We start from the raw sequence: 25,191 nt of genomic DNA, 5'->3' as shown, positions 1-25,191 counted from the left end.
TGAGTGGGGGCTTATCGTAGAGATGTGGAGATGGAGTTCAATGATCCGCATGCCCGCCCGCTTCTTTTGGGAACCATTTTTATTGGCTTTAATGTTCCTCAAGCTGAGAGTTACAGCGTGATATTTACGTTCTATGATTGTAAAGAATTTGTCGGGCGATAAGATCTGCTGCTCTGATCCGATCCGATCTCATGTAATTCCGCCTTGCGTCATATGTTAAACATAGCCGAATGGGGGCCCACAAGATGATTAATTCTCAGACACTTGGCAGCAACATAATTAATTTTAGACAGCCGACAACTAAAAATATAATTTCAAGCCTCAATCGTACTTCAATTCCCATCATTCGATCCGCTAACCACTCGAAGAGCCGCTGCCTGGCTACAAAGAATCAGAATTCAAATTGGGAATCAGCCAGAGCATCATTACATTGCCAAGCGATTTGAAAGGAAATTGCCAAATTTCGGCTGCCACGCGTATATGTAAATTATTTATGGGGGCCCCAAGCCGTGCGTTAAAAGTGTGCGCAAGTTTTTTTTGTTCTTCCACTCTTCTTGGCTTTATGTTTTTTTTTTTTAAGAAATCTTTGGTTTTCGTTTTGTCTTCTTCGTGACGGTGGAGATGCGCTGCATGGCGATGGGGGCACTTTCTAGTCGCCGACTCGGACGCTCGGAAGATGAGAACTGGTTTCCAGAATGATTTATCATACATTTAAGTTTTTGGTGGAAAAAAGAGCATGTAAAATAGCTAAAACAAAAGCTGAATTTATCATAAAAGACTAAAACGTGTACTTGGCAAGTGCCAATTATGCGCTTAACATAACGAAAAGTGTATGCTCTTTCAATTTAAGGAGTATTGTTGTTAGGTAGAAGGTAGAGTATCTCAAAGATAGGATCTCATTTTAATTTGTATAATCTTTAAACTGTGCTTAAAAAAATGTAAATTTAATTATTAGTTTATGAAATAATTATATAAAAATATAGAGCTTTAATACAATTGTTATTTATTCAATCCGATAATATTCCGATGGCAAAATTATTTTGTTATATTTCATAATAAACTAAAATTATAAAAAAAAGTTAAAATCTTATCAACATATTTTATTGTAATAAAAAAAAAAATTCATTTTATTTATATATGAATACAATTAATTAACAAAAATTTATAACATTGGATAATAATATTTTTATTACGTATAATTAATATACATAATTAAAAAATAAAACAACCAATAATAATTAATAAATTCAATTCAAACTTATGTTTTTATTAATTAATTTTATAAAAATTTCTCACGCCAAAGTTGATCACTAAACCAATCAAAATTTCCCTCCTTAAGCTACCCTTAAATGCAAAATGATCTAGCTCGTGTGAGTATTAGGGGGCCACAGCAAAGGAAAGGCTGCTGCCACGAGAAAGAAGTTTGCCGCCTCCTAAGCTCATAGACAGCGCAAAAAACAAATGGTTTTAATATTAATTAGAATAGAATTTGCATAAATTAAGCCCGAGCGAAATGGTTTTTGTTAGACAGAGCGACGCGGCCCCTGGGATTATGCAAAAATAAAAAAACAAGGCCCACACTTAAGGCTGAAACAAGAAAAGGGGAGCTCTACATGGGGACGGTCTCTGACCAATCTCATCCATTATCCGATAGTACAATCACAGATCTCCTTTCGCTGTTCCGCTCTCCTAGTTTCTATTTGTGGGATACGATACGTTAATTTCGGGGCCCACGTTGACTTATTAAAACAGCGTTTGACAATATTTATATTGTGTTTGACCATTATGAGACTTTTTTTGTCTGGGCTGCCGCTGCCATTCTATGGAGATTGGAGATGGGACACAGTCTGGGGGCTGCCATTCACTAATTTGCATATTTTTGCGATTTCAGCATAAACATCAATTCCGAAATGGCACTTTTAAGTGTGTTCAGACCGGCTTGCCGGGCATCCGATGCTGATTTCGATGCTGCCTGCTGCTGATGGATAATAATAATGCTGATGACAATAATGCGTTGGTCGACTGATCGTGATCTATTGACTGGCAGCAGCATGTGCGTGTAGAACGTTTATGGGCTGTAGAACTGGACCAGAATAGACCACAATAGAATATGCTAGAATAGAGCAGTTTCTCAGATTTGGCGGGAGATTGAAATGTAAATTAGCAAAGCCATAAATTGTGCTCGTTAATAGTTAGCGACTCTAGTTTTAGTGCTGCACACAACACACAGGAAATGAAATGATCTACTTCATTGTTTCAGCCGATTCTTAGCCAAAACTAGAAATGTAAGACTCTTAATCTTAATGCATTTGGAGATAGGATAAATTATACAATTGTTATTTGATACTTGGTGTTGCCGAACTCTTTTTTATGGCCCAAGTTAATTAGCAGAAACTGGTGCTATAAACAGAACAATAGATATCTTCTCTATGGTTCAACTTTCGTCTTGAGGCGTCGAACAGTGGCGCGTGACAACCATCCATCAACCATCCCCATCCTCCTCGTCAGAGCCAATAGACGTCCGTCAATAGCTCTGCTTCCATTTGGGGTACCCCGATAGATATTGTCGAGTGTTTCCATGACCTCGACTTTCAGAAGTGTACATAGACCCATCTATAATAAAAAACATACATGGTTTATGCTGTGTATTTAGAAGAATCAATCAGCATCTGTTAGTCATTGTTTACCCTTCAATTTTACGGAACCGATTAGTTCTTAGCCCCTCTAACGAGCCCTGCTTCTCATGGCTGTGTGTTTTCGGCTATCTATCCGTTGCATATCAACTTTAACATTGCCAAATCTTTCTCCTACTTTGAAGAGGATCATTAATCATGGTTATGGCTACTGCTGCATAAAACAATTGCTATGTTTGCTTTATCTTTTAACAAGTCGATCGGTGGTATAGTGCTAATTGATAGAGCGTAGGGGTGTATTTTATTTAGAGAAGATGTTTTTTGGGGAAGCATAAAACGTTTCGGCACCAATAAGCTTTGAATATTCCTGCCCAGGATCAACAGACGAGTCGATGTAAGAAATGACTATAAAATACCAAGAAAAAATCAGGAACAAAGTCCATTTTAATTTTCGTTCGATGTTTCGTGGTATTGGCGGGCGGTGTATTGATACCTAAATTCTCTTCTGGGTTATCCTTCGTTCATGCCTCGGGCGGCTGTGTCGGTCCCAGAATCCAACAACAATATACACAGCTTGCTAATTGTGTTGTATTTGAGTTTCTAAAATTACAGAAAATCATCTTTGTTCCTAAGAAATTAATCTCCTATCCACCTTCGATATAGGATTTACAACAGATTTTTCACTCTTTGTTGTTGGCATTCTTGAAAATAATCACAATAGGCGAAAATTCGATATCCGGCAGTCAGTTTACAAAAAATTGCCTAATTCTTAGGCAAACAGCACAATTATATAATCTTTTTTCATAAACCGAATGGCGCGCTTTGGCAGTTCCTATTTGTTGATTAATGAACAGCGACGACAGACATGACAAACAATGAGCTGATGCTGCCTCGGCCTGTGTACGGATACTATCGAAGTGAGCGAATTTTATTGAATCGAATAACTCATCATTTGAATCTAAATCGAGCGCAATTTTTGCGGCGGCTTGAATGGAACAAAGCAGCCCCAAAAACAGCAATCAGGCACAAAGAGGTGTAAACAACATGAGAGAGCAAAGTTGTTTTGGGCTCGAATGAGTGTGTGCGTATGTGTGTGGATCTGTGAGCGCTCGACTTGTCCAAAACGTTGATGTCCATCAAAATCTTTTGCATATGCTTAAATAAAACAATTAAGAGAATCCGTGCGAACGATTTTGGCCATTAAAGATTTTATTCCATTTTCAGCTTCTCTCGAGCTTTTTGTGCGAATGTAAGCGTCGCCGTTGCCGTCGCTGTCGCTGCCTCTGAGCGTGTTAGTTGAGCCCCAAGTGAGGCTTAGAACCTCTGCAGAGCCAAAAGCCGTGCGAATTTACAGGGCGTCCGAAGATGGTCCGATCGTGGGCTGCGGCGTCGGCTTCGCCGTCTGCGCCGACGTGGACGGCGGTCAGAGCGAAATATGCGAGCTCTGTAATGTGCGGCGGTGGCGAAGAGCAGAGAATTTGTATAAATACCAAAAGGTTCTGCGTATTCATCATTAGAGTTTCGGTTTTACTGGTGTGAACAAGCAGCTCAACGGACAAGATGGTACGCAGTGTAAGCCTTAGGGCGAATCGGTCTATAGATATATAGGCTCCCAAACATTTGGAGACAAGCCAAACGCGGCTTTAAAGGACTATTTTTTTTCTGCCTGAAACTGAAACTGATTGGCATATCGTTTCCTGTGTTTTTACAGAAATTCTTCCTGATCGCTTTTGCCGTGATCGCAGCCGTGGCTGCTGATGTCAGCCACCTGCCCTCCAACGAGTACTTGCCCCCAGTGGTGCAGGAGTCCCAGATCATCGCTGCTCCCAGCAACGAATATCTGCCTCCCGTCCAGGCTGAGGCAGCACCCGCCCATGAGCTTGCTGATGATGGCTACCGTTACAAGACCCACAAGCGTGTGGTCCTCCGCCGTCACCGTCGTGATGTCAACGAGCTGCCTTCAAACGAGTACCTGCCCCCCGTCCAGGAGGCCGTTGCTCCTTCCAACGAGTACTTGGCTCCTGCTGTCGATACCGTCCTGGCTGATGATGGCTACCGTTACAAGACCCACAAGCGTGTGGTACTCCGCCGTCACCGTCGTGATGTGAGCCACCTGCCCTCCAACGAGTACCTGCCTCCCGTTGCCGCTCCTTCCAACGAGTACCTGCCTCCCGCACAGGTTGCCGCCCCTGCTCCCATCCCAGTCGAGATTGCTGCTCCCATCCAGGTTGCCGCTCCAGCTCCAGTTGAGATTGAGGCTGCCCCAGCTCATGAGCTCGCCGATGATGGTTACCGCTACAAGACCCACCGTCGCGTTGTCTACCGTCGCCACCGTCGTGATGTCAACGAGCTGCCCTCCAACGAGTACCTGCCCCCAGTCCAGGAGGCCGTCGCCCCTTCCAACGAGTACTTGGCTCCCGCCGTCGACACCGTCCTGGCTGATGATGGCTACCGTTACAAGACCAACAAGCGTGTGGTGATCCGTCGTCACCGTCGTGATGTCAACGAGCTCTCCAACGAGTACCTGCCCCCTGTCCAGGAGGCTGTTGCTCCTTCCAACGAGTACCTGGCTCCCGCTGTCGATACCGTCCTGGCTGATGATGGCTACCGTTACAAGACCAACAAGCGTGTGGTGATCCGTCGTCATCGTCGTGATGTCAACGAGCTCTCCAACGAGTACCTGCCCCCTGTCCAGGAGGCCGTTGCTCCTTCCAACGAGTACTTGGCTCCCGCTGTCGATACCGTCCTGGCTGATGATGGCTACCGTTACAAGACCAACAAGCGTGTGGTGATCCGTCGTCATCGTCGTGATGTCAACGAGCTCTCCAACGAGTACCTGCCCCCTGTCCAGGAGGCTGTTGCTCCTTCCAACGAGTACCTGGCTCCCGCTGTCGATACCGTCCTGGCTGATGATGGCTACCGTTACAAGACCAACAAGCGTGTGGTGATCCGTCGTCATCGTCGTGATGTCAACGAGCTCTCCAACGAGTACCTGCCCCCTGTCCAGGAGGCCGTTGCTCCTTCCAACGAGTACTTGGCTCCCGCTGTCGATACCGTCCTGGCTGATGATGGCTACCGTTACAAGACCAACAAGCGTGTGGTGATCCGTCGTCATCGTCGTGATGTCAACGAGCTCTCCAACGAGTACCTGCCCCCTGTCCAGGAGGCTGTTGCTCCTTCCAACGAGTACCTGGCTCCCGCTGTCGATACCGTCCTGGCTGATGATGGCTACCGTTACAAGACCAACAAGCGTGTGGTGATCCGTCGTCATCGTCGTGATGTCAACGAGCTCTCCAACGAGTACCTGCCCCCTGTCCAGGAGGCCGTCGCTCCCTCCAACGAGTACTTGGCTCCCGTTGCCAACGACGTTGAGGCCGCTCCCGCTCACATCTTGGCCGATGATGGCTACCGGTACAAAACCCACAAGCGTGTTGTGATCCGTCGTCATTAAACCATGCCAGATCTGTTCTACTAAGTGATCGAGTTGTACTCATTTTGGAGTGCAAACTTTATAATAAGAATTTTTTTTTGCATTCCTTTCCTTTTCATTGAAGAAATATAATAATACGATAAAGATTCCATAAATTTGTTTGTTGTTTTATTTTTGAAAATGTCTGAGAATCGATAAAAAATAATATTCAAGGCATTACTTTTTGGGAACCTTAGTTAATTATATCTGTTATATCAATATAATAGATCTTCGATTATTTCGAATCAATTTCATCAATCTGGATTGTGTCTCTCGCCGATCTTCTGTTCGCTCTGCTTTTGTGGCTGGGAATTCGCCTCGTAGCGAATCGCTCGTTTTTGCTTTGTCTAGGGATCGTAATTGGCAATAGCCAACCCACATATGTATATCTATGTGATCTAGTTTGATATCAACTGTTTCGTGTCTATTTTAAGTATTTCGAGATTGTGTAGGCATCGGTGCTAGTCCACAGATTTCATTCAAGCAATCGTCTTAGACAGTCAGAGCAGAGCTCCTCTTTCGACATTGAGATCGTGATTTATTTCCGTACCTACGTAAGAGGTGCTGCTCTTTTTGTATCAATATGTTGAGTATCTTAAACGGACCGAGTGGCCTTTTTTTGTTTCGGCCTTTTCTCGGCTACATCCGACTACTCATCATGTTTTATTGAGGAGTCATAGAACTCGATTAATTCAAAGTTGATTAAACCGAAATATAATTATAAGTAATTAAGCAAATGGAGTTCGTGGATCAGCAGCGGCACGCGTTCATCTGAGAGAAATTTCACGAGTGCGGATGGACGTAACAATGGAACCTGATCTTTGATATGGGGAATTGGGCATTATTGGTTATTAAATGGATGGTTCATTGCCGGATCCGCGCGGGGAGAAAGGGGGACCCCCAGTGGGCCGGCAAAAGCAATAGCACACGCGGCGGGAACTCGACTGCCCGAAACCCGTTGCAAAACCTGATTGCAAAAACTATAATGGATATGTTTTGGCGGTGTCACTAAATACGAAATTCATAAATTAAGAAGACAAATGCTAATTAGGTATAGCAGTGGCCGATGATTAGAATCATATAAATAAGCAGCAGAACTTTGGCTAAGGCATCACTTCCATTTGCATTCTAGAATCAACTGGACAGCCGACCAAGCCAGCAAAATGGTACTACTACCGTCCTTCTCGAAAGGATTACCCACACAGCCGCTACAGGATAACTAACTCCTAACCGTTCTCCGAATTTTTTTTTTTTATTTTTTTTTTCGCAGAAACTGTTGTTGATCTGCGCATTTGTTGCCGCCGTGGCAGCTACTTCCCCTAGCAGCGAGTACTTGCCCCCCGCATACGGTGCCGCCTCGGCTCCAGTTGCTTCCTACGCCGCAGAGGCTTCGGCTCCAGTTGAGTCCTACTCTGCCCCAGCCCAGGCCAGCTACACCGCTGCCGCTTCCGCTCCAGCACAATCTTACTCGGCTCCAGCTGCCTCATACTCGGCTCCCGCTCAGGCTACCTACACCGCTGCCGCTTCTGCCCCAGCTGTGTCCTACTCGGCTCCCGCTCAGGCTGTGTCCTACTCGGCTCCCGCTCCAGCTGTGTCCTACTCGGCTGCTGCTTCGGCCCCGGCTGCATCTTACTCTGCTCCAGCTCCATCTTACACCGCTGCTGCTTCGGCCCCAGCTGCATCCTACTCCGCTCCTGCTGAGTACGAGACCGCTGCTTCCGAGCCCGCACACACCTTCTCGGCTAACGATGGATACCGCTACAAGACCCAGCGTCGTCGCGTCATCCGTCGCCACCGTCGTGATGTGAGCCATCTGCCCTCCAACGATTACCTGCCCCCCTTCCAGGGAGCTGCTTCCGCACCAACCTCTGAGTACCTGCCCCCAGCAGCGTCTGCCCCAGCTCCAGTCTACCAGGCCGCTCCTGCACCATCCTACACCTCCGCTGCTTCGGCTCCAGCTGTGTCCTACTCTGCCCCTGCTGCCTCCTACTCTGTTGCTGCTTCGGCCCCTGCTGCATCCTACTCCGCTCCTGCTGAGTACGAGACCGCTGCTTCCGAGCCTGCACACAGCTTCTCGGCCAACGATGGATACCGCTACAAGACCCAGCGTCGTCGCGTCCTCCGTCGCCACCGTCGTGATGTGAGCCATCTGCCATCCAACGAGTACCTGCCCCCAGCAGCCTCTGCCCCAGCTCCAGTCTACCAGGCCGCTCCTGCACCATCCTACACCGCCGCTGCTTCGGCTCCAGCTGTGTCCTACTCTGCCCCAGCTCAAGCTGTGTCCTACTCGGCTGCTGCCTCTGCTCCAGCTGTGTCCTACTCGGCCCCAGCTCAGACTTACTCTGCCCCTGCTGCATCCTACTCTGCGCCAGCTCCAGTCTACCAGGCCGCTGCCTCCGCACCAGCTGTGTCCTACTCGGCCCCAGCTGAATCCTACTCCGCCCCAGCTGCATCCTACTCTGCTCCTGCTGAGTACGAGACCGCTGCTTCCGAGCCAGCACACAGCTTCTCGGCCACCGATGGCTACCGCTACAAGACCCAGCGTCGTCGCGTCCTCCGTCGCCACCGTCGTGATGTGAGCCATCTGCCATCCAACGAGTACCTGCCCCCAGCAGCCTCTGCCCCAGCTCCAGTCTACCAGGCCGCTCCTGCACCATCCTACACCGCCGCTGCTTCGGCTCCAGCTGTGTCCTACTCTGCCCCATCTCAAGCTGTGTCCTACTCGGCTCCCGCTCCAGCTGTGTCCTACTCGGCTGCTGCCTCTGCTCCAGCTGTGTCCTACTCGGCCCCAGCTCAGACTTACTCTGCCCCTGCTGCATCCTACTCTGCGCCAGCTCCAGTCTACCAGGCCGCTGCCTCCGCACCAGCTGTGTCCTACTCGGCCCCAGCTGAATCCTACTCCGCCCCAGCTGCATCCTACTCTGCTCCTGCTGAGTACGAGACCGCTGCTTCCGAGCCAGCACACAGCTTCTCGGCCACCGATGGATACCGCTACAAGACCCAGCGTCGTCGCGTCATCCGCCGCCACAGATATTGAACGGTTTAGCAGTTGAGGCTCCCCCAACAAACCCAGCCAAACACTGCTTTGGTTTCGGGTTCTTTGGTCACTTGTACCGAAAAATTGTTAGGGAACGAAATTGATAAATTCAAAAATAAAACAGTTACAAAATATAACCCATTGGTGTTCACTTTCTAAATACATTTATTCAGCTTTTTTTTTATTTCACAATCACTATTATTTAACTTTTAAATATAGTGAAAAATAGATGTTATAACAATCTAGTGCCATCGCACACTGAAACACTAGTCAGTAATCCTGTAGCTGCTTCAGTTGGATTGTTAAAAAATTATATCGACTACTATGATGGTTTACTTGATCCTCAATTTAAGGCATGTGGAGATCTCTTTTGACCATTAAGGTCCGAACAAACCGAGGAGCCTCTGATCGCCTTAGGGTCTTCGTTTGCATAATTCTTTTTTTTTTAAGATGCATTTTTATTGCACATTCCCAGACTTGAGTGACGATGGTCCATGTGGGATTTCTCATTACTTTGTACAGGAAAGCAATGCAAGACAATGCTACTTTAAAAGCTTATTTTGGCATCAAGGGCACCAAAGAAGCGACCACTTTTCACTTTTTTAAAGTGTTCGACTTGTTCAATGTAAAGCCACTCTTTAAGATGGGATGGAATTCGGAGATCGAAAATGAAACCCTGAATAACCAAATTCAAAATTCTATTGTCTATATGTATGGGCGATCGGCATCTTATTATGAAATAAATTCAATTTATTTAAATAATTAAAAAGCATTTTTAAACCGTATTCGGCCGGAGATAACGCATTCCACTTAGAGCTCGATCATAGGGGACGGTCATCGCCAGTTCAGTGCAACAGCATCAAAACACCAGAGTCATGATCCGAAGATGGTCGAAATGCCGTCAGAGGCTCTGGCCGCGCCGCGTCGTCTGAAGCCACAGATTTTGAGGTGCCCCTAACGAACCCAACCAGCAAATCCAGTTTCGATTTTCGGGTTCTTCAGAAGTTGCAATCTTGAAATATATATTCCCAAAGTTGATCACTTTCTAAACTATGAAAACCGAGAACAGGAAACAAATAAAAAGTAAAATCTATTAAAAGTGAAGATTTGTATTAATTACGAACTAGGATACATAAAACAATCGATTTCTGTCGTCAAGCACGAACAGAGAATATCACCGGCAGCGAAGCGGAAACTTGTTTCATGAATCACAAGTTCATTATAATTTATACAGGTTCATTTTGGCTTGTGAGCTGCTTTGAAGCAACTTCTACGTGAATTTTACATGAAAAAGAGCAAATGAAAATTGTTTGAGCATAGCATACTTTTGGGGCTCTGATATTAGGGATAACGGAGGCTTTTGACACTGCTGATTCCAAATTTTCCCACGAAAAGTGAAGAAAAATTAGAAATTTTGGATCTTTTTGTTAAAAAAATCGCTTTAAAACCACCCTATCCGATAAAAGTAAAGATGGAAAAACAGATTTCAGTTCGCCATTGAAATTTCTCCATTTGACGTCCAAAAAATGGCACAAGACGTACATAACGGCATTCGCTTGAGTTTAAGGAAAAACAGTATGCAAAGAGGACAGAAAAATAGTAAAGATACACTCTCGTTTCTCACTTGCTTTTTGCTCCATTCCCCCTTCTACATCGGAAAAAGAACGTGGACCGTTAGACTACGAAACAGCGCGACTATTCCAAACGAACGATTTACGAAACGAAAGCGCAAACACACACACGAACGACAAAACAAATTCCATAGAAATTTCAATAAGAGCACGGTATATATTTATATAAGGTGAGCCAACAGGATTGAAGTTTCGTGTGGAAACACCAACGAGAGAGAGTCAGATCACCAATATTTTGAATGCCCCACCCCACCTCATAATGAAGCACTTGGTAAGAGAGAGCGTCGATTCTAAGAGCTCGCTCTTTTCTTATTGCTTCACTGCTCTTCCTCACTGCGTGAATTACATGATGGAGTGGGAAAGGGACACAACTAGGTGCTTGTTTTGCATTTTTTGAACAAACAAACACACGCACATTTCCGACCGAAGGAAAAAAAAGGGGTTGTGCATAAAATAGTATGTTTATACATTGTAAATTAAATGCTACACTTTTTACACTTTACTTTCACTTTAGTTTTCCTTCGCCGCTCTGTATTTTGTATTTTGCCAGTTGGCCGACTGTGTGAGGGGGAGAGGGTTAAAGTGTTATGCATTGGCTTTGTCATGCGGTGAGAGAGGGAAGGAGAAGAACAGAAACGATGCGAACTTCCAATATGCTCTCATCTTCTCTCTGCTTTTGCAGTTGCGTGAATACGGAAGGACAACAAAAAATGAGCGGGCACTAATCCACCTACGCATCTCTTCAGCTCTCTCACACTTTCATTTTTTCACCCGGCCTAAGCGCGCGTTTCCAAGTCAGCTCCGCGTTTGAGATCCGTGAAAAGCGGAAAAATAGTGAAAAATCAAACTGGAAAAAGGTCGCGCAGCTTTGTAGAACTAAATAAACAACAAATATATCCCAAAATTTAAATAAGAGCACGAGAAAGTCATTAAACAAGCGTGGGGGCGAACCCCGCTGCAAAATTGCTGAGTAAAATCAACGGAAATACATACATATGTATAAGTGTATGTGGAAGTGAAGTGCAACAAGTGTTTTGTTTTTTTCATTTGCAAAATGTGCACATGACATTTGTTTGGTCACGTGATCTCGCGTTGTAGTAGATGTCCGAATGTGAAAAATATGCAAAAAAGCGAAGTTTTTTCTCTCTCATTGATGTAGAGGGTGCAAGGAAGAAGAGAAGGAAGCTGAACGAATGTGCGAGCGCTCTCCATGCAAGTGTGTCAATAGTATAAGGTGCGACATTTCAAGTCTTGGCATATGTCCCTCTCTCTTCTTTTACATAGTATGCGCATATCGTGAGAGGGTAACCTCGCCTAATGTCCTCCCATTGGAATTACTCTTACCAAATCGATTTACGTGCATGCGTGTGCGGAGCTGACTTCGGTGCTTAAAAAACGACAAAAACGGGAAATTCGCGCGCGGTAAAAAGATTGCAAAAAAGGGTGGAGAAATATGGATGGAAAGGTTAGTTTTATTTATTGTTTCCTTGTTATTGTTCAACTCTAGCCATGCCGGTGCGTGACGCCACTTGATGTGTTTCAATGCCGAGTCTATATCGACATGCGTGTCCGTCCGACCGTGTGTCCATCCCGTTTAACCTCTACTTCTTAGAGACTAAGATGGGATCTCTTCTGATGGGAAAGGCATTCCTGGTAAAATGTAAAGATTTAACCCCAACAATATTTAATAGAGTATCCCAAATCGACTAAGCCCAAAGTTGAACTAATTGATAGATTAACAAACACACGATTAACATTCACATAGGTCGTTTAATTTCGGCAGCGCTGCGTAATCTTTAAAAAAAAATTAATAAACATATTTTAATGACTAAGTTCGATCGTAGAGTTCGCAGGCAGGACCCTGGTATATCATTAAAATTAAGTATTAAATTAAATTATTACAGTTAATTACAAATATTCAATTTCGTACGTTCCTAAGGATCACTATGCGCACACAGAGGCAATCGTGTCATTTGATCAGTGATCGGTGCAGGGGTGGAGGGGCGACGGATGAGGGATCAGAAATCAAAGGCGATCGCTGGCTTCGGATATGAGTAGCCCTCGGTCTTGGGCGAGGGAGGTGGGAATGGAATGACTGGCGTGGGATACTCGTATCCCTGCTTAGGCTGTGGTGGGGGGAGGTACTTGGGCTGTGGTGGGCTGGTGGGCACAACGGGAGGAAGGTATTTCTGTGGGGGATTGGTGGGTGGTGGGAATGGGATGGCTGGCTTGGGATAGTCGTAGCCCTGTTTGGGCTGTGGTGGTGGATTCGTTGCTGGTGGGAATGGAACAATTGGCTTGGGATACTCATAGCCCTGTTTGGGTTGCGGGGGTGGCAGGTACTTGGGTGGTTGTGGCGCAGGTGTGGTGGTGGTGATGGGTGGCAAGTATTTCTGAGGTGGATTCGTTGGTGGTGGGAAGGGAATTGCGGGTTTGGGGTACTCGTAGCCCTGCTTTGGTTGCGGGGGCGGCAGATATTTAGGCTGTGGTGGGAGGGTTGCCTTTACGGGAGGAGGCAGGTACTTGGGTTGTGGGGGGATGGTTACCCTAACGGGAGGCAAGTACTTCTGAGGAGGATTAGTGGGGGGTGGGAATGGGATGGCTGGCTTGGGATACTCATAGCCCTGTTTGGGCTGCGGTGGTGGGAGGTACTTCGGCTGCGGTGGGCTGGTTGGTTGCACAGGTGGCAGGTACTTGGGCTGCGGTGGGTTTGTTGGGGGCAAGTACCTTGGCGCCGGCTGTGCAGTTGTGCTTACGGGAGGAGGTAAATATTTCTGTGGTGGATTGGTCGGTGGTGGGAATGGAATGGCGGGCTTGGGATACTCATAACCCTGTTTGGGTTGAGGAGGTGGCAGATACTTGGGCTGTGGCGGCAAAGTGGCTTGGACGGGAGGTAGGTATTTGGGCTGTGGTGCCTGGGTGGTTGCTGGTGGTAAATATTTCTGTGGTGGTGGGAATGGAACGGCGGGCTTGGGATACTCATAACCCTGTTTGGGTTGGGGAGGAGGAGGCAGGTATTTCGGCTGTGGTGGGCTAGTGGGCTTTACAGGAGGCAAGTACTTGGGTTGCGGTGGTTTGGTTGGGACAACGGGAGGAAGGTAATTCTGTGGGGGATTGGTGGGTGGTGGGAATGGGATGGCTGGCTTGGGATAGTCGTAGCCCTGCTTGGGCTGTGGTGGTGGATTCGTTGCTGGTGGGAATGGAACGATTGGCTTGGGATACTCATAGCCCTGTTTGGGTTGAGGTGGTGGCGGCAGGTACTTTGGCTGGGGTGGGAGTGTTGGTTTGATGACTGGTGGCAAGTATTTCGGCTGTGGCGGCTTCGTAGGCGTCACGGGGGGCAAGAATTTCTGTGGTGGATTCGTCGGAGGTGGGAACGGAATGGCTGGCTTGGGATAGTCGTATCCCTGCTGCTTCTGCTGAGGTGGTGGCAGATACGTGGGCTGTGGTTGCACTGGGGGCAGGTACTTGGGCACTGGTGGGCTCGCAGTCGTCACAGGAGGCAGGTATTTCTGGGGTGGGAGAGTGGGAGCTGGGAATGGGATTCTGGGTTTGGGATAGTCGTAGCCCTGCTGCTTCGGCTGTGGGGGAGGAGTCCTGGGTGGTGGTGGTGGGAAGGGAATCGAGGGCGTGGGATAAGCGTATCCTGCTGATGGCGCCGGCGGCGCGGTCACTCTGATCTGCTGGGGCTGCGTCGGCGGTGGGAATGGCAGCGCTGGTTTCGGGTAGGAGTATCCCTGAACCAGCTTCGGCTCCTGTGGAATGATCTGCTGCACCGGCGGCCTGTACTTGGGCTGTTCCGGCACGAATGGCACCAATGGCTTTGGATACGAGTATCCGCTGCTCACTGTGGGCGCTGGCGGTGGGAACGGTATGGCCGGCTTCGGATAGGAGTAGCCGTCCGAAAAGGAAACCTTCGGTACTGGATAGTCGTATCCTCCGTATTCCTGCGAATGTACCTTGAGTATCTTGTGGATTCGATGCGGCGCCATCTACTCACCTGTGCCAGGGCAGAGGAACTGAGGGCGATCAGAGCCAAGCAGAGTAGTCGGTGTTGCTGCAAAGATGAAGGAGATGGAGATGAGACACACAAATCAATTGGTTGTCGAAAACCTTAATGATCTTAAATCAAATCTTGGACATTTATATTTAGCCGTGTGACTGACATTTACGTGGGCCTCTTGGCCGTTTATGGCAATTTAGCGGTGTTTCGGTGTTTCAGTGTTTCAGTGTTTCGGTGTCGGTGGTAGCGTCGAAAATTTCCGCATATAATTAAGGCCCTCGACAATTTGCTATTTGGCTGTGTGAGACGCCACCAACGTCAGCTCTTTTGACACCAGCAGTGCGGTTTTTGGCGAATCAATTGGCTTGGCTTTGGTGCGACTGTGACTGTGACTGTGACTGCGACTGCGACTGCGACTACGGCGACGGCTGCCAATTGGGTCACGCTCTACGAAGGCAAGGCTCTTTACTATTTATTGATTGAACAAGCTGAAAGCGTTTAAACGCATTTTTCTACGATAATTGTCGACCCCGATGGCGATTAGTTTATTAATTATGGGCAGAGCCAAGACCCAACCCGCATGGTGAGATCTACGCCAACTATTAGCTGCCCCTGCCCCCCGACCACCGCTGCCCACTGCGACCACGCACACAGAGTCAAGGTCAACGCATCTGCCACACGACATTGGTTACTTGATCGAGCCGCTGCGAGAAAAGTTCTAGATACGCGTAGTAGTAGGCAAGTGTTAATGGCCTCCGGCTCCGAATGAAATACTGGAGCTTGATGGGAAAGTCACGGCGACCGGTTCGATAAACCCCAAGAGATGCTAAAATAAAATTAGAAATAGTTTCTACATCCATTTGGAATTATGTAAATGTGCGACTATCAATTCGCTGCGAACTAATTGAGCCACGGCCAAGAGATACAGAGAGAACCTTTGCAATCGTCAATCTTTGGAACTGGAACCCGGAATTCCATTTCTCAAATTGAAACACATAAATCTGGGCGAAATAAAAACTACACACAAAATAGCAGCAGCATTCTTAAGCGGCATTTAAGGTTTTTCGCCGAGTGCGCTTCAAGTCAAAGTCGTTAAAGTCCGTGCCCATTAAAATAAAAGCCAAACTTTAATTGAATAGAAACAATGGCAGCAGACACCAGACAAAAAATTCATCAAAAAGAAGCCGAGAGCCGAGAGCCGAGAACTGAGAGCTGAAAGCTGAGAGCCAACAGCTCATCTCAAACTCAAACTCAATCAAAATGGAAATAGTTTCTAGCCTCCCACGCAATATTTTTTTACACATTTTGATTTGATTTTTTTTTTTTGCGTGTTGTTTTTTGATAAATCGTTATGGAAAAATGCCACTCGACAGGCACTCCATTCAACTCGACTCACTCAAGCCGCTTGTCAGCTGTCGGGCCTTAATTTCCAGCGGATTTGCCAATCTTCTTGAGACTTGCAACAGACGGCCAGGCCAACCCCCGAGTGGCAAGAATCAGAATCAAACTAGTTCTTGCTAAAACCGAATCTAATACGCATACATATCTATTTGGGGTTTGTTTTGCTATTAGTTGACAACTGTGTGATGTCTGTGCATGTCCATTAAAGTCAGAACCTAATTAAGTTTTGTGCGCGAGATGTTTTTTTTATGGCATGTGACTCAGGTGTCGCATAACATGAATAATTCTTTCTTGGAGCCAAGGCAGGGGCGTATCTACAAAAGGCAGTGCGGAATCTCACCGAATCTTTTTCGGTAATCCAAATGAAACATGGATTTATCTATATATCCGTTTTCCTGCTTGACCTTAATTGATAATTTCATAACAATAAAACCCGTAATTAAAGCAACCATTACAAAATGTTGCCGCGTCATCTCAAGTGGCAAGTGCCGCGTGTAAAGTGGGTGGGGTTTGGGCCCGCAATTGGAGCATGCCGCCAGAGAATCTCCCTCGAATCTTGTCAAGTCACACACAAAGCATTAGGCCCCCAAAAGGCGGAAAACTTTTGGGGCGACAAATGCCTCCATGGAACGGGGTGGAGCACGGCGTTAATTGTCACAATTGAAGCGTGTGAAATCCCATAAAAAAGACATAGTATACACAGATATGACTACGAGTATGTGGTCTGTGCGGGACGACCTTGTGCGGCTGGCGTTAATTGGAGTTGCCCAACACTGGCTCAGCCTCTGGCTGTGGTTCTGGGCGCGCTTTGACTCATTCAAGCGCTTAATGCGCGACGTTCAGCCTTAGCCTTAAAGCGGTTGCGCATTCGCGGCCCACCGATTGCCAAATCTCTTGTCCAGAACGAACACGCGCATGCGTGAAGAGCACGAAAGGGTGGCTGATGATGGGGCTGGGCTGGGGCACAGTTATGAGCGTTTCCGGTCACAGTTTTGGAGTCCGATTCAGAGTCGGAGTCGCCCTCGAGTGAGTCAGCCAGCGGAATCGGATTCGGAGTTCGAGCTGGAGTTGGAGTCGCAGTCAATGCATTCGCCGTTGCGGCAGGTCTCAGTCTCTGATGGAGGGCTGCCAGCTGTTTTCTGTTTTGCTGTTTTTCTGTTATTTGTATTTGTACTTGTACCGATTTTCTTCAATTGTAGCGCCATTTATGCAAATTTACCATGCGACGACTCCTCCACTTGACTTGCTGTTTTGGCGTTGTTTGTTTTACGCTGTCGCTCTTAGAAAACTCCATTCGCGTCTCTAGAGTTGGGCAATTTTGTTTGACAGACAACCCTCATGGGATGCCAGTGCCGCCAGGCAGGCAGGCCAGCAGCTGCCACAGCCACAGCCACTGCCACTGCAACTGCACCTCAAAAAAAAAAAAAGTGTGGAATATTTCTGGGATGGATTCTAGCCCCCTGGCATCTTGGCATCTTGACATCTTTTATGGTTATGTCTTGATTGTTCATATCGTGCATATGGTGTACACTTTTTGTGGATTGAACACTCACCGTCTTCATTCTCGATTCGTGATGCAACAACGCGAACGGATCGGATCCACAAATCGCTCAGGCACTTGCGTCAGCACCTAAAAAAAATATATATATTTCTTAACGTTTACAACGGCTCCATCAGCGTATAATGTTCTATATAGAAGTGTCTGACTGTTCACTCTGTTTATGGCCAACGGCTACCCACTTGTAAGCAAAATCACACACAAACACGTATAGGGCGTATAGGCTGCAGAAAACGCTAAGAAAACGCGCGCGTTTCGCTAGCGACTCGAACGACAACGATGCGAACTCGAGCAAATTTGAAGTTCAAATAACAAAAGCTGCGCCGACGCACAGAGTATTTATAAGAGCAGCCTCTGCGCCTGCGCCGACGCAGAAGACGACCGTCGACCGACGACAACGACACCAAGACGCCTGCCGACGCTCGGCTCGACGTCCGACGTCCGACGTCTACGCATGCGCAGTGCAGCAGCAGCAGCAGTCGGAGCGCGCGCCGAGAGCCCAGCCCGCCCGGGGGCTGTGTGTGCAGAGACCACCTGTAGATGGAACTAGAGTTCGGGATCTGTTTCGTGTCTGTTAGCACTTAGCCGGGCCCTAGGCGGCTAATCGATATTAAAACTACTCCGCCTCCTAACGTAATTGCTGCGTTGGCGTTTGGCCCAAGAGCTGAGCAAACTTTGTGTTTTATGATCTGCAGAAGCAGCTCCGAATTGCCATAATTATGTGCCAAAATTAGCACTGGAAATGACCTTGAGGCAGTTACATAGCATACGCTGGAATATATACATATATAGAGTGGTGTGCTGTGGAGTTTTTCTGGGGTAATGGAGATGGAAAAAGTTAGTGAATCCGCTGGGACAAAGGGAATACTATATATATTTAATATAACTACATATATGCCCCTTGATTCAAGCAAGATACCCTTAGCATTGATTTGTTTTGTAGTTTTGGCTACTGTTTGAAGTGAGTTTTTGAGACGACCCTGATATCGAACGAATATCGAACGAAGAGTGCAAAAAGAACACCCAAATCAAAGCTTGAAGCGATTTTGTTTTCGATTTCATTTAGGTGGCTCGAATGACCTTCCGCTGCCGCTCGATTGGTGGCGGGTGGCGGGTGGCGGGGGGTTGGGGTGTCAGGGTGTCAGGGGAAAAGAACAATCGCAGCTGAGGCTGGGCCACAAAGTGTGAAAAGCGTTTCATCAATCAACTGGCACTGCACCCTTTCATGATTTTTTATAGAGTGCAGGAGGAGGGGGTAAACCTTGTTCGTGCCGCTTTTAATGGCTAATTAATGTTGGAACTCCACAAACTTATCCTTTGGGCTGACAAATTAGGCAATCGATCAACTAACAGTTTCCATTAAAGTGAACTCTATAAAATAGACCCTGCAAGCAAACGTGAAACAAAGGCAAAGGCAAATTCAACAAAAAAAGATGCGGGTCGGGTCTGGGGTTTGGGGTTTGGGGTTTGGGGTCCGGGGTCGGTGTTCGCTGCTCGTCAACAAATAGAAATTCAATTATGAATAATAATCATAAATCGAACAAAAACCGGAAGAAACTGCTCGTACAAGATGCGGTGTTGTACATCCATTTGGTGTGCTGTTTGATTCGCGTCAAGTATTTCAACTTTCAAAAACTATGTTTGCCGCCACAGCAACAATCATAATGAAATTCCATTAACAACTCGAACAAAAATCGTTATTGCCAGCCGATAATTAAAAGCTGGGCAGCAGATCAACAGATCAACAGATCAGAGATGATCCGAGTTTCCGCTGGAGTTCTGTTTCATAGAGAACTGGAAATTCTGTTCGTCTAAGCTGGGCTTAGCACTGAAATCTAATAATAACACACACGAATGTGGGGGGGTGGAAAACACTTGAGAACGTTAAGCTTATGATTGCACAATTTTAAGTTGTGCCTCGCGTTTGGGGGGCTAGTCCGCACCGATTTGCATGGGCAGGGCATGGCATGGCATCGTGCAACTAGGATGTGCTGAGGCCTAGAACCTGGCTGGAATATATGCGCACACCACTTGATCCATAAATAATATAGTTCGGGTGAAGTTTTTATGCATTTCTCGCCCATGGCATACAAATGATTCGTCAGCGACAACGACAACGACAACGACAACCGCAAGGTAAACACTCATAATACCAGCAGCAGCAGCAGCCACAGCAACAACAGAAATCAGCAGGTGATTCAGCCCTCAATGGTTTTCACCGAAAACAGCAAAAATCCAACAGCCAACAGCAGTTCATTAAACCTCAGAGCGAGCGCCTTAGCACTTGTGTAAATCGAACTGATACAAAATATTCGCAAATAAATAAATAATTAAATATGAAAAATGAAAGCAACCGAGATTTGACACATGCCGCAACTTTGTTATACTCTTAAATGGGGGACAGAGATAGTCAGCCGCCAAGTCAGAGATATATTTTGGCCAGAAAATATATTGATAATATTTCACAGGCTCTTGGTAAGATTTTTTTAAATATATATTAAAATAAATAAAAGAACAAAATTTATAAAATAAAATGAAAATATTTATATTAAAATTTGTAATAAAAGAAATAAATTACAATTTATTTATGTAAAAAATATATAAGTACATACATATATGTAAATTAAAATAATAATTTTTTAAAGCACTAGTCCTTAAATATATGTAAATCTTTTTTAGAAATAAATACTTCTCTCTTGGGATTTGTATTTTCTGTTCATAAACTCTGCAATAAAATCAAAGTACTCTCTCTCTGTCGGTGAGTGAAAAGCTCCCTCCCACAAAAGGCAGCATTCATCAATATCTAATTGCGTTTTGTGACAATGGGATCCCAACGATGTAATGAATTTAACTGACTAATTTATAACAACTTTCGGAGCGATTAGCTGTGAAGGGAGATCGAGCACGGAGAGATGGATCGGGGCGTTGGTTGATTTTCATTAAACACACATTTTTTTCGGTCATAAAGACAGGCCGCTCGCCGAACAACGGGGCGGCACATCGCAGCAGTGAAACCGGCGACCATAACAAGTTCAAGTTAATTACAACCTACACACAGAGTCCGCGTCCGAGTCCGAGTCTGACTCTGACTCTGACTCTGAAACATCTGAAAAGATTTTTTGCACTCGAGCCTCAAGGTCGCTGCGGCATCGCTGCTCTGAGAACAGGAATCAGCAGCTTAATGGCCAACACATGGCAACTGTGTCTGGACCCTGATCCTGTTACAAAAGGAGGAAGTGAACGAGAACTGGTTCTGCAACCGATCGAATCGAGAATGCGTGACCTTAGGGGCACAGGCACAGTCACAGGCACAGGCACAGGATTTATGCCTTTCTAAAACGGAGTTTCCACTTCGCTTGGTCTTGCTCTACACGAAAACCTGGCCATAATTCATGGCTAGAACCGAGATGAGATGAGAACTTCCTGTCAGCACTTCTGGCTGCAACTAATGGAAATTTATCTGACTTGGATTTGGGGTCTATTGTGCGGTCCGGCTTCCTAGTTCCCAGTACTGGAGCGGAGCGGCTGCTAAGCGCTTTAATTAAAGCCTAAACTAGCATAGCAAATCGAAATCGAAATGGAAACAATTGCCATAAATATTTGTGGGATCTTATAGGAGTTCCTTCTCGCAGCATGAGTTCATAAATCACTTTCAGCTTTTTCGAACGCACCCACAATGGATACAGATACGGATACGGATACCTTGCTCGGATAGATACACGTACTCGTACATGGATAGGTGGATGTACAAGCCGAAACGTCATGGCATTCTTTTGGCGCAAATGTTGCGGAAGTTAACAGCTAATTAAAGAGCTTGACTCTCCGAGATGGCTGGAAATTAAATAACGAGCAGAGCAGTCTCCAAAAACTCTAAATAGAAACCAAGATACATATATGTATTCTTTTTTATTTGGGCACGTTTCTGGTCGGATGCATTTGGAGCGGAGTGGAGCAGAGTGGAGTTCTCCGAGTGCCCACAATTGATTGCCCTTGCCGCTCTCCGTGGCTGCCAAGTCGAGCATGCCACACACACACATTAAGGCACAGCTAAGAGCAGCAGCTCCCTGTGGCGGGGCTCTATTCACCTACATGAAGATCAGATTGTGCAAGGTCAAAGCCAAAAAGATTTAATGCCTTTGGTATGCAAAATGCCTCACCATTACAATCAGACCAAAGCTTGCCTCAACCACAAAAGCCGCAGAACCAGCAACCCGCAACCAGCAGCAGCAGCTGCCACAAAAGCGAGAGAAGAGAGATAACTGAAAACGAGTTTTGCTGCCAGTTCAATGGCCAATTTTGAGGGTCAGCTGCCAGGATCGGGGATTGGGGTTCAAGTGCGTCCAAGCCGCAGCGTCCTTGGTGGCAAGCAAGGAGCCAGCCCCACCCTACGGCAGAGAGAGATTCCGGGACTGTGAGCCTCGATTGTTGCTCGACCGCATACGTGACTGACATGATAATTCCAGCGAAAGACGAAAGACTTAAGACACGAACCTGTCGCAGCAGGAACTTCTCAGCAGCGCTTAAGCCAGCAGCTTGCGACACCTTTAAGCCCTGTCTGTCTCTGTCTGTGTCTGTTATTGCCACTGGCATATAGATTGATAATTTACGACGATTTAAATTATTCCCCGCATCTGAGGGAGTGCTGAGTGCGTTTTGAATGCAATTGCCACACTCACTCACTAATGATGATCGTCTTAGCATCTAATTGAGATATAAAGCGACCCACGCATGGCTGAACAAATAAATCGAAATAACTCGATCAGTTTTCAGTTTTGTATAATTAAAGAAAATGTTATCAAGTGCACGATGGCCCATGGATTCAATTTCTGCTCTGCTTATACGTATTCATGAAATTCAACCAAATATATATTTACTGGCCTCACTGTTCAGCGCTTCTGACATTTCGTGCACTTGAACTCGAGTATCCACTGCCTCCAAAATTGAATGAAAGACAACCAACCAAAAAATACTCGTACAATAAATATCTCAACATAATCAGCGGCAGGCGGCAGCCACAACAAAGAAGAAAAAAATACTATTGAAAAGTGAATTTCAGGTGAAGTTTATAATAATTCTTTCACGAATTTAAAAGCCAATCTTCAAAAAGAGACAATGAAAGATTTATCAATCATTCGGTTAATTCATCCGCTGCTGATGAAAGCGAAATGATCTAGAAATCCAGCAATTTATGGGTCGTCTGTGAGAAAGTGCAATGAATGTCGGGACGGGACCGGAATCGACGACACATTCGGGCTTAATTTATTTGCCAAAAAAAAACCGAAACAGAAGTCGCCCAAAACTCTAATTAAAACAAGTTTTCGTGTCTATTTGGCTAACGATTTAATTAATTTTCGACCTCAAGTGACTCACCCCACACCGAGGGGGGAGACAGAGGAGGCAGGCCAGTGAGATGGCTAAATCACAAAAATTGATGAATAAATAATAATCTCTTGGAGGCAATATTTTGAGCTCGGTCACGCTTCGGAGCCCCACAATGAAATGCTAAACGATAATTTAATAGCCAATTTAATGCCATTATTGTCCACACAAAAATATCATATCTCTGGCCATCGGCAGAAGATCGGCGGGCACAAAGCGATGGCTAGCAATGAATGGGGCCAAAAACGTTCTTGATTTTGACATTTATAAGCCAAAGAGAGAAGAACTCAATCGATGAAGAGGTCAATTCTCGGCTACTGGCTTAACCTTACACTTAAATTTATGCAGAAATCGTCTGTGAATTCAAACGATTATTGTCGCACCTTAGCCCCCTCCGACAGCCGTTAATCTTTGATGTCCATTGTCCATCACTTCCGTGACCTTTCCGAGGCGATGAGCAGCTGACGCTGACTTCCAATATCCGATTGTTGCCTGTCAAAATCCGATCAAGACAAATTGTTTTCGACGCCTGGCAGCAAGTCTCTCGGTGTGTGTCTTAGACAATTGAGACAATTGGCTTACACAATGGAAGTCTTCTGAGAGATCCGCTCGGAGCCCCCCCGGACCATTCCTCATAAATTACGCATACGCAGCGTGGAGCCACAGAAGTCACTGAAACCACCGACATTTGCCTGTTGTAATTCGCTGCCGTTTATGGCCAGACTTTAACCAAATTCTTAGCAATTTGTACAGCTAATGTGGATGCTGAAAATAAAACCTTAATTAGATTAACCGAACGATATAAAACTTATGTTTGGATGGTAACAATTTGAATTGCAAATTACTCTCTGGGCTTTTATGCGATCGAATGCGATACTCCCGGCATTTGTTAACGATGGGGCATAAAATAACGAAATAACGAACCAAAAAGTGTAAACCATCAACGGTAGTCGTCGGATTGGGTTCTCGGTTTGGCTTGAACAAACGTGGCAGGCATTCATTGCGTACAATGTATAACTTTTATTTTTGTAACAAAACTGATTTCTTATAATAAATAAAATGCACTCATTTAACAAAAAAAAAAAAAAAAAATCTACGTAATATTTTGTATGTGTTTTATTTGTTATTTTTTTTGTGATTTTGTTGCTTAATTGAAGCAATTATCCTTGCAATTAATCGGGTTGGCTTTGCGGTCAAGAACGCATCTGAGTGGCTATTGAGGCTAGTGCTATCTCTTTCTATACATGTATCTCTATATCTCTTTTTCTCTCTCTGTCTCTCTGGCTATTGAAGCTAGTGCCTGGTGGATGGTGTCTATGCAGTGCTGCTATATCTCTATTGAGGCTTGAACAGAACTCCTCCACTCGGTTAGTAGTAGTGTCCGTAGTGGCCATGATGATGATGCAGTCCATAGTAGCCGCCGTAGTAGGGATAGCCTGCGGATGGGGAGAACACGCGTAAAGAGTGTAGTCGTGATGCTCTCTTCCTGTAGTCACTTACCCAACCCACCGCCGTACCCACCTAGTCCGTAGTAGCCACCGCTGTAGTGGGGCCAGTAGCCACCGCCGTAGTATCCCCCCAGATAGGGCGACGAGTAGTAGCCGTAGCCGAACGAGGAGGCTCCCTCCAGGTCCTTCTCCTCCGCTTCGACAGCAGCGGCTCCGGCCTCCAGGTCTCCGCCCTGCTCGCGCTCCTCCTGGGGCCGTGGCAGGGCCTCCGAGCCGCCCAGGAACAGGGCAATGAGGGCAAAGGCAAGCAGCAGGCAAACGGATCTCAGCTGGAACATCTTGATGGGTGGTGGGGTTTTCTCTGGTGTTTTCTTTGTCGGATTTGGTGGAAATGCCACTTGGGGCGCTTACAGCAACTGAATGACTGACGCTGGGAGCTTACAACGGGCTTTTATAATGGCCAAAAAACGCGATTCTTGCAACGCGGCGGCTGCCATCAATGCGCAGCGACAAAACAATTGTCTGAACGCAAAAACGGTTCCCCCCCTCCCCGTCCCTACCCCACCGATTTTGGGCGACTCCAGCTGCGTGTGCTTCTAACAATGCACCACCCACCCCCACCTGCCGCAGCG

At 46.2% G+C, this 25,191-nt stretch overlaps 4 protein-coding genes across 4 annotated transcripts; 2 read left to right on the top strand and 2 right to left on the bottom strand.

Annotated features, from left to right (window-relative positions):
- The first annotated feature begins 4,146 nt into the window (after window positions 1–4,146).
- Window positions 4,147–6,191, top strand: LOC108165389. Its single transcript, XM_033387779.1, has 2 exons — window positions 4,147–4,196; window positions 4,345–6,191. Exons 1-2 carry the CDS (start codon window positions 4,194–4,196, stop codon window positions 6,082–6,084), a joined length of 1,743 nt encoding a protein of 580 aa, XP_033243670.1. The 5' UTR covers window positions 4,147–4,193; the 3' UTR covers window positions 6,085–6,191.
- Window positions 6,192–7,201: 1,010 nt separating this feature from the next.
- Window positions 7,202–9,276, top strand: LOC108153715 (extensin-2). The gene is made up of 2 exons (XM_017283842.2): window positions 7,202–7,268; window positions 7,373–9,276. Exons 1-2 carry the CDS (start codon window positions 7,266–7,268, stop codon window positions 9,137–9,139), a joined length of 1,770 nt encoding a protein of 589 aa, XP_017139331.2. The 5' UTR covers window positions 7,202–7,265; the 3' UTR covers window positions 9,140–9,276.
- A 3,244-nt stretch (window positions 9,277–12,520) lies between these two features.
- On the bottom strand, window positions 12,521–18,047 carry LOC108153506 (extensin-3). Its single transcript, XM_017283558.2, has 4 exons — window positions 17,915–18,047; window positions 17,728–17,804; window positions 14,771–14,827; window positions 12,521–14,717 (listed from the first exon to the last, which is right to left on the bottom strand). The coding sequence occupies exons 2-4, from the start codon at window positions 17,734–17,736 to the stop codon at window positions 12,789–12,791; spliced, it is 1,995 nt and encodes a 664-aa protein (XP_017139047.1). The 5' UTR covers window positions 17,737–17,804; window positions 17,915–18,047; the 3' UTR covers window positions 12,521–12,788.
- Window positions 18,048–24,242: 6,195 nt separating this feature from the next.
- On the bottom strand, window positions 24,243–24,958 carry LOC108150934 (glycine and tyrosine-rich protein). Its single transcript, XM_017279264.2, has 2 exons — window positions 24,633–24,958; window positions 24,243–24,547 (listed from the first exon to the last, which is right to left on the bottom strand). The coding sequence occupies exons 1-2, from the start codon at window positions 24,895–24,897 to the stop codon at window positions 24,480–24,482; spliced, it is 333 nt and encodes a 110-aa protein (XP_017134753.1). The 5' UTR covers window positions 24,898–24,958; the 3' UTR covers window positions 24,243–24,479.
- Window positions 24,959–25,191: the final 233 nt, after the last annotated feature.

This window comes from Drosophila miranda, chromosome XR (genome assembly GCF_003369915.1).
Source record: "Drosophila miranda strain MSH22 chromosome XR, D.miranda_PacBio2.1, whole genome shotgun sequence".
Taxonomy (NCBI): domain Eukaryota; kingdom Metazoa; phylum Arthropoda; class Insecta; order Diptera; family Drosophilidae; genus Drosophila; species Drosophila miranda.
Note: the sequence above shows the minus strand (reverse complement) of the source record. Positions and strands in the feature narration are given on the sequence as shown.